This window comes from Neolamprologus brichardi, chromosome 13 (genome assembly GCF_056152115.1).
Source record: "Neolamprologus brichardi isolate AB-2024 chromosome 13, ASM5615211v1, whole genome shotgun sequence".
NCBI classification, from domain to species: Eukaryota; Metazoa; Chordata; class Actinopteri; order Cichliformes; family Cichlidae; genus Neolamprologus; species Neolamprologus brichardi.
This window is the reverse complement of record NC_142116.1, coordinates 6,663,848-6,677,852: the sequence shown is the minus strand read 5'-3', so window position 1 is coordinate 6,677,852 and position 14,005 is coordinate 6,663,848. Positions and strand designations below refer to the sequence as shown.

The window sequence follows — 14,005 nt, the reverse complement described above, 5'->3', positions numbered from 1 at the left end:
TTACCAGTCAGACTGTCATTGCTGTGTTCTAGTGTAACATGCTGAGCCGTCTCAGGGAGAACATGGAGCACAAACAACCTACGGCCATATTTGGCTCATCCTCTTCCCCACAAAGAAATTCAAATTGCAGGTTGTGCCTTTGACAGTGTGCAGGTGGTGAGAACAGGACTTCCATAAAGCGAGTCCAGAGGTGCACAAGTAGAAAACATTGAAGGAGAAAGGAATATGCAGCTAGACAGTATATTGAACTTTTCCTTTAACTGTGTGTGAGTGGGTTTTTTTGCTGTTCTCCACCTTGCAATTTTATTCATTTGATGCTATGTTTTTTGTTTGTTTAAATGAATGTATTAGCTTAAAGCCTAATTCTGCTAAAACCTAAAACTGCTGTCCTTTAGCCAGACGTCAGAATAGCCGTTAAATCATTCAAGTTGCTTTTGAGGTTATATCCTGAGGCAGTTTTACACCTGAAATTACCTGCAAGTACTGAAAGGCATTTCCAAAAGGGAAGCATGTGGTGACACAGACCACCCTGAAATATGATGCCCCCGTCACCACCACCACCCACTAAGTCATTAGTGTACTGTTAACCTTACAGTGCCTAAAGCCGTTGCATGAGAGCGTAATTAAATGGGAACAGATAAAATGGAACTTGCTACATTTACTCAAGTACTTCACTATATTACAGTTGCTGCTTTCTACTTCCGCTTCACTATATTTTGAACTTTTATTGTACTACATAAATTGAAAATATTTTGAAATATAAAACTATTAGTACAGATGAAGCTAAACAGCATCTTGAGCTGCAAAATTAAAGTGATGTATACATTAATTAATCACTGTTTATGATCCAGTAATGTTGTGCATATGAGTCTATGTGGTCGATACTTCTTCTTTATGTACTTTTAGTATATTTTGATGCTAAAACTTTGGTCTTGTTATTGAAGTAGGATTATGACTTCCAGAATCACCTTTTTTTAGGGTACAGGAAAACACATGAGCCCAGATGTCTCCGCCTCAGTCTTCTGTGCCAACTCGAAAAGTCTTTGAAACCCATCTGCAGTTACCTGAGTTATAGGACAGGAAAACTACTTGCTGCGGTTTCCCTGAGTAGCAACTGGGGGAAAAAACCTCATCTAGGTCATCTCCACTATGTGCTATTTTACACAATGCAGAACTGAAAAAAATAACACTGGAAAGATGAATACATCTCCTTATATTGTTTGACTCATTTTTGTATTTGTTTTCTAAAAAAGAAAAAAGAAAAACAAAATGACTCATTTCCAAATCGAGCGGTTGTTTAAGGTGGATGTCAGTCTAAGACTTGGAAACGGCCCATATGTGCATCCATTGTAAGTCCCAATGAACAGAGATTCTGCTGTCGCTTGTAGACAAACATAAATGCACAATAGAGAACACACATTTCAGCTTAGAAATGGTCCCTTTTTATAACAGCATTGGAAATCGCTTATAGCTGTCTGGCTGACAAGTGTGCTGATTTGGATAGATAGAGCATTGTGAGAGGCAGAGTAGCGAACAAGTGCGAGGGAAGGCCCCTTTCTTTTCCCCTCTATCTCTTTTCCCTTTGAGTAGCGTTTTGCCAAGAGGAGAAGCCAAGTTGGTTTCCCGATCGTTCTGTCTCCCCCTCACAAAGGCTGACATGACTGCAGGGCTTTTCAACGGGCAAAGAGATGAGAGCTTTATCTGAAGATCCACTTCTCCTCCTCCTCCCTCCCGCTCCCTCTCTTTCCCTCTCTTCTTGGTTGTTGCGGTAAAAGCCTGTTAGCTGCGGTGTGTGTTGAGGGAAAGCAGCGTTTGTTTCTTGCTTCCTTCTCAGCTCTGTCGGCTGCTTTGTTCGCACATCCGCCGTTTACTGTTTGACATCTTGTCTCAATTCAGAAACTCGAATCGAGTGTTTATCAGTAACAAGATGATCCAGGTTTGATGTTCAAATTAGCAGAAACAGACGCTCAGGCGCTGTTCGCCTTATACAAACCATATTTAGAGGAGAAATTGTAAGGCTTAGAAACATGCTATAGACCGAAATATCAGCACCAGCAGCTGCCAATAAACGGAGCAACATCTTGACGCCAGAGAACAAGCACACACAGTTTATTAGTATATGTGTGCTATAATGAAAGCAGTGACACAATCTGGGTCACTTTATTAATTTTTTGCTCTCACTAATCCTTATATTTGTCTTTTGTGTTAAAGAAGATCTCCAGAGAGGCAGAAGTGATGCCTGTGGTTCCAGCTTCAGTGACCTTCAGGTAGCGAGGACGCAAAGTGTAGCGGACCCTCCGTGCTCCCCATCAACACAGTGAGTCACATGTAGCATGTGCAGTTCCACATTTGTCAAGTGTTATCTGTTTAAACTGGTTTTCAAACGGGGTGTGACATCCTTGGATCTAGAACCATATTTGTATATTTATATCAAAGCAAATTTTCCAGATTCTCCTCCCTTATTGAGGAAGGAAACAACACGTTAATGCTGAAGCTTCAGTATGGAGAGTCCAGAAATGAGTCCAAGACGGTGTCTAACTTTTATGTGGTTACAAAATCTTGCCTTTTTATGACTGAGAGACATTACAGCTTTTACACTGATACCCGATCAGTCATGGACGCTCTTTTTCAGGACATGCGTGATGGCATCAGAGAAGAGGCACTAGAAAAACACTGTAAACAGACAGTAGTTATCAAAGTGGTGCATATGACACTGTAAAGGCTGTAAGCTTTGGACTGAGGTCCTTTAATGTTAGTACATACGCTCACCAGCCAATCATTAGATACTCCTTCCTAGTACTGAGTTGGATTCCCTTTTTGCCTTCAGCACTGCCTTAATTCCTCATGGCGTAGATTCAGCAAGGTGCTGGAAACACTCCTCAAAGATAAGATGACATCACGCAGTCGCTGCAGATTTGTCCACCGCACATCCATGGCGTGAATCTCCTGTACCGCCAATTAATGAGCAGTTATTTGAGTATTATGCATGATTTAATTATGAGTGATGATTCATCTCTGGCTCTCTTCCACTGCATGCATTTTGTCTTGTGTCCCTCTCCTCACCCCTCACTGGTTGCTGCAGATGGCTGCCCCTCTGTCAGCCTAACAGGTTTCTTCCTGTTAAAGAGGGAGTTTTTCCTTCCCACTGTCGCCAAAGTGCTTGCCCATAAGGGGCCGTCTGATTGTTTGGGGTTTCTCTGTGTTATTGTGGGGTGTTTACCTTACAGTATTAAGTCACTGGGTATTTTCTTTTTTTAAGACCATTCTCTGTAAACCGTAGGCATGGCTGTGTGGGGAGAATCCCAGCAGATCAGCAGTTTCTAAAATACTCTGAACAGGGTGTGGTTGTTGGTGCCAAACAGGCTGTTGAAGTTGCCTTTCCTCCTCATTCTGATGCTCATGTCTGCATCCTTAAATGCACTGAGTGATCGACTGACTAGATATTCGCATTAACGTAGTAGCTGGTGAGTGTATTTTATGTCCTTCTGGATAAAAACAAGAAGCAACAGGTTTTGGTGAAGCGTGATTTGCTGATCACTTTAACCTCTTTCCAAACACACACAGTAAAACACTGTTCCTTTACCCTTTGTGCATATAGTGCCAGAGAATTAACCACAATACATTTGTGGATCAGGCAGATAAACAAACGTAAACTTTCTATAGTGTTAAGAGGTTACAGATTATATGCTGTCACAATCATTTGACACTTCGTTTTTGCAAAAATGTTGACTTGAGCTGCCATTTATATTAAAAAAAATATTTATTTAGTTCAGCTCACTACAAATAAGGCATCCAGACACTGCTACGTTCCCCCAGAGGTTCTGCATTGTCTGCTCATGAATCGTATGAGAGCGTCTGTGGCCAAATGACCCAGCTGCAGCCTAAGAGCCTTCACTCCCAGCGACATTTCAAATGTCAAAACCACATCAGTTCCGGGTCTTACGCTTCCAGCGATCCCAGAGTTGAACCGGGAGCCACATTTTTAAAACGCCACCAGAGTCCATTTTCACTACGGCTCAGTCTCCAGAGTGCAGACCAAACTCAGTGTTTCAGAGTGATTGTTTAATACAATCGTCCACATGAATGACATGTTGAAACAGTGTGACTAAAGACGCGCTGAAAGCATCCCTCTCCGTCTCTCACACACAAACATACGCACAAACACAGCCACATCCACGGCTCTATTATTGTGGGATGGTGGTGGGGTGGGGGAAGTGATGGAGGGGCCTTCCTTGTCATACCCCAACTAACATATTGGAGTATTTATATGGGATTTGTGTGCATTAGATAAAAAGGCACTCTTGTTCTTTTCATCCTCATAGGCTTTTCATGGCTGTTTGACTGTAACACTGATGACTCTCTGCTGCACCCCCTCCACCCTCCAACCCCTCCACTCTGCGTTTCTCTAAGCCCCTTCCATCCACCCCAAATCCTTTCCTATCGGCCAATTTAAACAAGCTGGGTCCAGAGAGAGAGAGAGAGAGAGGGGAAGAGACAGAGATGCTGTGTCCTAAGCTCTTTTTAAAAACAGTAAAAGGAACGAGACGAGGGAAAAAAGAGCGGTAAAGAGGGTTAGGGCGATTTGGCAGCCAAAAGCCCAGTCGTACTACCCCAGGTCTTCCCCTGCACCGCTGACAGAGGCTAAGAAAGCAGATCCCCGAACCTCCCCAAAGATAATGGCCACAGAGAGGAAGAGACAAAGCTTCTGCTTTTTTATTGCACCCCCCCCCCCTCCTCCTCCTTTAGAACAATTTTTATATTGAAACACCCCCCACCCCCCCTCCTCTTTTGTAATCTGGTCTCCGATGAAGTTTCATTGTTTCTCATGTGAAGCCAGTGACAGCTTAGCTGAGATGGAGTAGGGCAGGAATTATAGCGCAGGCGTTTTCCCGTTTGGCTCGCTGAGAAAAGAGCGGAGAAAGAGAGGAAGGCGAGCACAATGGCAGTTCGGGGGCTCCTCGCCGATTCCCGCCGCATTCCCCAAATCCGACTCGAAGTGAGAGAGAACAAGACGGAAATCTGGGAAGCGTCCCAACGTTCCTTTGATGGCTGCTGGCCTCTCTCGCTCATCACACAGTCTTCTGTCAGTGGAGGAAGGAGAATGCGAGATTTCATTTTTTTTATTTTTGCTTACTGGAGGCCAAAGTTACTGTGAGCATTCAGAGCGACAGAGAGCTGAGAATTTCTGTTAACAGTTTAATTTATGATGATAAATGTTATTTGTTAAAAATGACATGTGCTGACTGTGACTTCTTGGTGTGACCTAATCTAAAGTTGTAAAGAAAAAACTAAAAATGTTCATGTTTGAACATTTGAAAGGTTGAGAGAAGTTTACCGACCATTTATATTTATATTCATATTTCTTCTGGTAATGCTATAGAGAGAAAACACCTTAGTTTTTGTTTAGCAGTAACAGTGGTGTGCATCTAAATCTGTGATGGAAACGGACAAACCAAACACTGTAAAACTAAAGTTTCAGATTCATTGAATTCATTAAATCTCTATCTGAAATATAAACTAGAAGCAGACTTAAAACCTTAGTGGACAAAGCAAACCCAAGATGAATAAATACAAAAAGTTTTTTTGAAATAAGAGAGCTCTAGTAGTTGAAAAATTGGACAAGGGGAAATAGTCAGGTGTAAAAACCTGCGCTGCTTTCACAAGGCCGAATCATCATAGCCAGATAATTGGACGGGAGCTCTCTGAGGTGGCAAAGCTCATAAGGTGCTTTGAGTAACCAGTGGTGACCAGAGAGGTTCGAAGGGGGGAATGACACGTGAACCAGCGACAGGATCCTGGAAAAAGTAGTGGTTTGGGGACGCCCAAAAAATTCCAAACCACAGCCAAATGGTCAATAAAATTATTTTGTAAAATAAAATGTTTATCATGATTTCACACTTCATGTCAATCTGTTGTGAAATTTCTCTTTTATCAGTTGCAGTGAGCTCTTCCTGAAACTGCATAGCTTAGCCTGTTAGCCAGCTGGAGAAGCTCGTGAGTGGGTCCAGACCTGCTAAATCAGTGCTGGGTTTATAAGAGGGTTCATGGATGATTTCTGCTCGTCTAAAGATCTCTGCCTTTCAGGATTTGACGCTAATGGTTTTGTGCCAGATATAGAACCTTAGAGGCTAACAGCATATTTACTTTATCATAATGTTTCTGGTTTTATCTATTCTGTGCTTTGTTTTACAAACACACTCATTCGTTCAGTTTTAAACAACATGAAACGTGTGTCACCGGCTCTATTTTCTTTTGTCAGTGCTGATGGAGCAGCCAGTCGGAGGAGACAACAACCAGAGACCTTACATTTGACCGTCAACCCAGACGTGCTCAGGATGCTGAAACAAACAGGTAAGTCTGCAGGTATAAATGAAGAGTGCAAACTCTCTCAGAGGATGACATTGCTAGTCAGCTTTGGTAAAAAAGTGAAACCTGTCTTTTTGTAAAGAAACTGTAGCTAGGTGTGATATCAATGTCCACTAAACTTTTTACTTTTGAATCAGTTTAGCTTTTTTCTAGATGTCTTTCCAACATCTTGGTTAGTGTGGCCAAGGAGAGGAGAAGTCAGGGCATCTGTACTTAGACTGCAGCATCCTTTGACCTGATTGCAGAAGAGGCAGAAAATTGACCGATGGATCATTTTTCACCTGGTTTACATCTAGACTGAGTTTAGATGCAAACCTAGCAGACTTTATTAAATGCTTAAAAAAATGAAAACAAGAAAATGATTAACCTGGAGATGATGACCAGAGAAATACAGAGTTTTGTGTATGATTTTGTGTATGATTGAAGACCATTCATGCAGCTAAAGATCTCATCCGTGTCCCGTTATTGTGGCTCTTTCTTATTTAAAGAAGTCACGCCAACATAATCTTTCTCATTTGTACAGGTACTTGTACCTGTACAAAACATCTGATTTCTTTCTGGCTTGAGTTACCTTCCCTTCCCAAATCTAGAATTTAAGCCAAAACTGCAGATCTAATAATTGAATCCACTATGTTTACGTTCCTTTGACTTTAGATTAATCCACCCTCCATTTTCGCTGTTAATCATCCCAAACTGCCTACAAGACAACAAGTGCTTTCACCAGTAACAGCTGATGGAGAGAGCGTGCCCATTATTTTAAAGAGCAGCTAATAATGTTCAGCATTTCAGTGTCAGGGCCACGTTTTAAGCCCCGCAGCAATTCTCCGGCGACATTCAGCCTGCTTTTTATTCTCTAAACGTCGCCTGAGTGCTCTGCTCTCCCCGTCTCAGATGTCTGAGATGACTAACTGGTCATTTAGGAAAAACACCCATTAAGAAAACATCACTTCTTCTTCTTCTTCTTGTTGCTGCGCTGCCTCCTCCCTCCATCCTGCTCTCTCCATTTTAATAATTCCATTTTTTCCTTCTGTTTTTTTTAAGTGATTAGCAATTGTCTCTGCATCAAATCGCTCTGTCATTCCATAATCCGGACTGTAGGCTATTGAGGGGAATTTGCATCGCCGTTTTAAATATCTGTATATGCACGTCAGGGTTTTAATGTCAATCATAACCTTATTAACGCAGCGCTCAGAGCGAGAGAGATCGCCATGAGTGACAACGGTTTACGTTCGTTAAAACCCAGAAAAGGCGACGTGTCCGACCTGCTGAGCGAGCATGTAACCTGTTCAGGCGTTCAGCTGCGTGTGTTTACGCGCCGTGGGGCTGTCGTGTGTGATTATGCATGTCTAATGTTTGGTTGTTCTACTTGTTTCAAGTGTCATGGCTGGTTTACGGCCGCGTCGAGCATCATTCTCAGATGCTTTCTGTCGTTTCGTTTTGTTCTGCAGGAAGCAGCAGAGCTGACGGAGACGGAGTGAATGTAAGTTGACTGATAGTTGAAGTAACGCGGTTGCAGAAGCTGCAGTTTAGTGCAGAAAACATGTAAAGTTTGACATTTATGATCAGTGTATAAACACGTATTAATGCTAATAATGCTCTGCATTTACATGCAGTTATGAGGACATTCAGGAGTTTGTTAATGTACAGGTTTTATAAGCAATCACAGCTTCTCATATTAAGACACATTAACTCAGAGCTCGCTGTGATTTAGTGCTGTCGCGATGGCAGAGTTTCATGATTACTGCGCTAAAAAAGTCTCACTAACCCTAACCCCCTAACCCCTAACCTGTAGAAAAATAACTAATACAACCATCCTGTCAGTGAGTTACACTTCTAACTTTATTTATTGTCATTTATATAAACTTTATATAAAAAATCCATGGACAGTCTATAACCATAACAGTGTAATCGCTCATTTCTGATGTTCTTAAATGTGCACTACTGGTCTCGCTCTGTTTGGCACGCCGTGATAGTTATATGGAGTCCCACACCATACAGTTCAGCTGACTGTAATTCATGAAGGTGAACAACTAGAAAAGTGTGGCGGGGTGGATTCATCCTCAATGAAACCCCAAGATCACAAACAGTGAGACCAGCGTCTGAAAGACTGTTGCATAAGATCGCAAAAACAATCCTTAGCTTCCATTCGTGGTTCGAAAAAATTGGGGCATCAGTAAATCCATGCTTCACGTGAGCGATGCAAACCAGAGCAGTCGCTGTTTAGCATCAGTGACATTTCCCACATTGTCCTAGATAAACGCATAAACTTTTCCCCCACATTTGGTTGGTTGCGGTGAAAGGACACCTTTGCAACAGTGTCATAAATGTGACTGCTTGCATTGGAGTAATTTATACAGGTGGACGTAATTAAGTGGCCAGTGAGTGTCAATCTTTTATTACCTGAATTATCTTAATTACTGAAATGAGGGTTAAATTTATAGTTGCTGATAATAGATCAAACTGCATGAATTCTACTTATAGACTCATAAACTGAAACGAGAACTAAATAAACAACGTGTGTATTTATTTATATGTATAAAAGTAAACAAAGAGAAGTTATTGCATTAGAGTTGAAGAATATCTGGAGGACGTCTTATTGGACTGCTGTTTACAGTGATTAGTCAATTAGATATTAAAAAATTCTAAATGTATATATGCTGTTATTTTTATTACATTTGATAACATTTATATTACATTGGTCACTTAGTTCTTTTTATTGTTTTTACAGGATTAATTGTTCAACAGACTGTTGGATGATGAATATAATAAATGCAGAAATGACTGCAGCTCCATATGTTTATATTTATATAATATTCATTATTCATGTTTATTAAGGGGGATGTTTCTGTTTCTTCCTCAGGATGATGACGACGACCCCGGGATGCTTCACGTGGTTCATTTAGGGATGGTTTGAAAAGACTAACGAACAACAGATAAGACTTTATTAATCCCAGAGGGACACAACATCTCACCAATAACAAGCACAGTAGTTACTTTGCTTGAAGCTTAATCTATAAAAGGTTTAAAAGTCCCCTCATTCACAGCCACACATGGAAAACAGTTTATTTTTTTATACCTGTCATAGAACGTTTTGTGAATTTCAGCCAAATCATAAACATGAAATTCACTGAATTCAGCTTATTTTGTGTCTTTGTGAAGTCTAAACCAAACGAACCCTTGAAGGAAACACTTACCTGTTTCTTCTTTTAAAAACACGGCAGAAAATGTTTAAAACCTTTACATTAATCAGCCTGAAAAAATAAAGACTCCCATTTTACACTCATCACACTGATATTGGATGTTCCAGGCCTCCTCTGCACGCGCGTGTGTGCGTGTGCGCCGAGTAGATGTGTGTGTTTGCGTGTTGGCCGAGATTACAGGCCGCAGTTTTATTCATGAACGGGAGCCAACCAGCGACTTTAAAGCATCGCGCGGAGCCCCTTTCCTGAACAGCAGCCATAGCCGTGTCAGAGCTGTCGACGCGCTGCGCTCACCGACTAATCTGACAGCGCCGCGCGAGCCCTAATCCCTCACTGTATCGTAATCTATTTACTTTGCATTCTAAGAGGATTTCCACCAAAAAATATACAAGAAGCGATGTTGGAAATGGACAGAAGATCAGCGAGGATGCTTTTCTGCTGGTTTTTTTTTTTTGTTTGTTTGTTTTGTTAGCTTTAAAAAAAATCATTGTATGTTTTTCGGGGAGTCAATCCTCTGCGAAAGGGATGGGTGAAAGGAATTACATTTCTGACTGATACTAATACTTCTCTTATGTAAACATCAAAATGTTATATTTCCCTTCTGATGATACAGTCACACTGCAGAGGCAGCTGGAGATAAGTGGCATCTGTCGCCGCCTTTAGTGCATCTCTTGACACGTTTATAATTTACAAACCAAGGCTGCATTATCTCCTGATTGTTTGACTTGACAGCTTGAATAAAAACTGCAAAAATTGCTTAACAGGCAAACACGGGTCCCTCCCATCCCTCCGATGGCCTACGCAGTCACCTTTTTGACATGCAAACAGTGAAAGCTCATAATACAAATGAAATTTCATAATACAGAAAACAAAGTGGGAGACCAAATGCTCTCCTCGGTTACCCTTTAAGCAATTATGTCAGCTTTGTGAAATCCTAAATAGTTATGCTTCATTTAAAATGTGGCCAGCAGCTTTTATTTATGAAACACCGCCTCACGCTCCAATCTTTGCCATCCGAGATGACTTGCAGAGATAGGCTTATTAGTGGTATTAACATACTGCGCGGCGTGCTGGAGCTGTGAAACGGCCTTGTTAACATTTGGAAATGAATCAAGCCTCCAGCATTTGCTATTATCCAGGTTATCTGCCTATCCCCCCCTCCTTTCTCTGTGCAACAGCTGTGCTGTTTCTCTGCACTGCGTCTAATGATGGCCCTGATTGGACTGATGCGGTTCCCCCCTCAGGGGGACGTTTGTATGATTTATAGGTTTGTTTCTGATCTCTGCGAGAGAAATCCCTAAAATATTATAGACAAATATGTCAAGACCATTAAAGACATCAAAGAGACAAGTTTACTTACAACGGAGAGTTTTTAGAAGGAAGAGATTCCCTGAAAAACGAAGGAAAATACTGAGTAGTATTACGGTTTCTCTTTGTTGTTGGTTCTCAGGTGATTGAGATGCACTTTGCTTAAGGATCACGCTGCGATCGCTTCATCAAGAAAAGTGCTCGGTTATAGTTTAGCATATCTGGTTTTAATATCTGTTCCTGAAAAAGCCTCAGACAAAAGCGTTATATCTTGATTCTCTGATTCGAACAGTTTGTTTTTCCTTTCTTTTCTTTTTTGTTAGACTAAACAAAAAATAAAGCACCGGTAAATAAAATAAATATGATCTGATGGGTCCTGTTATCGATTCTGGAGACTTCTTATGACAGCAAATTATACACACGTTATAGTTTTATCAGGCTGATACTTCATGAATGTGGCTGATTTTGTCAGATTTTCTTACAAAGTTTTCGTTTGATGTACACATGAGCTGCAAAACGCTGTTAGTTATTTTCTTTAAAGAAAATTGAATTCTGAAATCCCCAAAAGATGCATTAGGATTTGTCTTCTTTTGATTTTATGAGCTGAACTAACTCTCAGACTGAAATAAATGTGCATGCAAATAATGTAAACACGTATAGAAATCTACATTTCCTCATGCGTGGTCCAAGTAGCTTTATTTCTTTGCTGTGAGATTTTAATTTTAAAGGTTTACGATCATAATACTGCATCATTTTTATGCATTTCTGCCCCTGGCCTCTGTTTGTGAAGAGAATCTTGTCTCTGAATGAAAAAGGAAATGTGGCCAACGCGTCAGACGGCGATGCGTTGACACACAGAGACGACGTCCGCTGCGGGGGAAGCGCTAAAGCCTGCAGGCCAACCAGCCCTCCATTAAGCCCTCCCAAGTCTGGTGGGCTGCAAGGAGAAGACAAGTTGTAACTTGGGATGATGAGTCTGCTGCATCCTTTGCAGATGAGATAATGTAAGCACTCTTCAGATACCTCTCTAATCCATCCCCTCCTCGCTGTGACGCAACTGATGCATGAGGAAAGAGGACAGGAAGTGGGGCTGTCATCAGAAAAACAAAAGTCAGATATGAGGGGCGTCGTCCTTTGCAGAAATCAGCGAGAGCTGCTTTCGCCGGTCCAATCTTGTCTGATTTCCCTCCATCAGCCACTTCGAGGGAGGAAAAGGAGGAGGAAGCTCAGCTGATCTCAGAGCAGCACAAAAGCCTCCAATCATTTAATTTAATGGTCTACAGTAACAGGACTTCAGTGGAGACGGTGTTGGTGATTAGCAAAACCCAAGTAAGATAATGGCAGCAGTGGTGTAGGAGGGCAGTATCAGTGTAAGCAAACATCTAGTCAAAAACATCTGATTCTGCCCTGCAGTTTGGACTTCCCTTGCATGTTGGCAAAAAAAATGTTAAATCTCAATGTCACCATTTTATTCTACCCATGTCAATAAAAATGCCAACTTTTCAGCCTTGTTGCCCCCATCCGACCTCTTTTCCTTTGGCCAATTCAGCACCACATGCCCATGGTTCAGACGGCGCAAGTTCATTTGGTGTTTTGCGAAACTAAACTGATGTGTGGCTGCTGGTTCTTGTCCCTGTGCATGAGTTAACAGCTGGATTTTAAAGAGCAGAATTAGACTTCACAGCAAACGAAGTGCACGCAAGGTCCCAGGAGGTCAGGAGGCCACAGTTCTTGTCTCCTTTGTGAGCTTTTTGTGTTTTGCACTTCTTTGTTTTCACTCACTCATTTGTTTAATTTTCACTCGCTGGATAGGTTTAAGAAAATATTGTGTTTACATTATACACCCGCAGGCTCATAATGATGCTTAAGAGTACTCGGTGCATTTAAATGGGACACGGTTCCCACTTTTGCTGGTACAGCTGCTGCTAATTTCCTGTAACTTGCTGATAAGTTCTGTGGTTTCACCCACCGTTCGGTCTCCATATACAAGTAGTGTTGAACCACAGAGCTCCAGCTGCCCTCAAATACCAACTAGAAGCCTGCCATTCCTGATGTGATGGTGTCAGGAGGACTTATTTTCTCCCAAAGTTGAAATATTTTCACCTTTATTTAAACTTTGTGGATTTCCATCGCTAACATAAAAAAGGGAGGATTGTTAGATGCCATGCGAGTGAATGAAAGCGGGTCTTTTTAGTTGTTATTTATGGGTGTAAATTTGAAATTAAGTCATTAATATCAAGAGATCAGAAGCATGCTAGCTACTAAATTTACCAAATCATCCCGTGCATAAGTGCAGCTTCACGTGGCTCCTATTGTGGTTGTAAATTTGTTTACCGGCCTTCATCCTTCATTATAATGAGGATTCTTTGCAAATTAGTACAATAAGCCACCTGGGCCTACAGTGTTTCTGTGTAAATGCACAATTTTCTGCCACAAAAAGCATTTTGTTTTTAAATTATGACTTTTCACGCCTGTTTTAAGAAAAGCTCTCACAAGTGTTGGATGTCTCACTAGCTGGAAACAGAATCACCAACAAAGTGACCAGAGCTGTCTACCTGACGTAAAGAGAGGTGACCAAATCTCTCAGCACGCTTCAGGATCGGGTAACCCGTGTACTCCTTTAATTCCACAGAAATGGGACGGCTAAGACTCGATGTACAAATTGTTCCTAGTCTGTCCTCTGCTGAACTAAACCTACAGCTCCCAAACCCAAGAGGAATTTCATGAATGCTCTCAGTGCCTAGTGCCACAGGGGTGACTAAGCTGCTTTCACTCCACCAGCTCGGCTGCGCCGGCCGCCTGGACTCAGCTGTGAAATCCCCGGTGGTACTCTCGGCTTCTTTGAGTCTCAATGACGAACTCAAGGGGTTGAAGGGTTTTTAGGCCAGAAAACATTTCAAAATTACTAAATACACCAAAACAAATCAACCAAGCTACTCTTTTTTTTTTTTAAATTCCCACACCTGATGTTCAACTAAAGAATTTAAAAGCAGGAAACTGAGGCCTTGCCTGACAAAGCACAGAAACCTGAGACGGTGGCCCGGACTACTCCCATGTTGGTGTACAGTTGACCCCAGATCAACCTCTCAGGTAAATTTAATCCTCCTCTGTATCACCCTTCACTCTTCATA

General features: G+C 41.6%; 1 protein-coding gene across 1 annotated transcript in view; it reads left to right on the top strand.

Moving 5' to 3' along the window:
* Positions 1 to 11,244, top strand: part of wdpcp (WD repeat containing planar cell polarity effector) — an 87,543-nt gene extending 76,299 nt beyond the window's left edge. The window contains exons 15-18 of the mRNA XM_087850043.1: positions 2,212 to 2,317; positions 6,260 to 6,351; positions 7,815 to 7,846; positions 9,227 to 11,244. Of these exons, the coding sequence (XP_087706169.1) occupies positions 2,212 to 2,317; positions 6,260 to 6,351; positions 7,815 to 7,846; positions 9,227 to 9,280 (284 nt within the window). The 3' untranslated portion in view covers positions 9,281 to 11,244. The remainder of the gene's footprint in view (positions 1 to 2,211; positions 2,318 to 6,259; positions 6,352 to 7,814; positions 7,847 to 9,226) is intronic.
* The last annotated feature ends 2,761 nt before the right edge of the window (positions 11,245 to 14,005 follow it).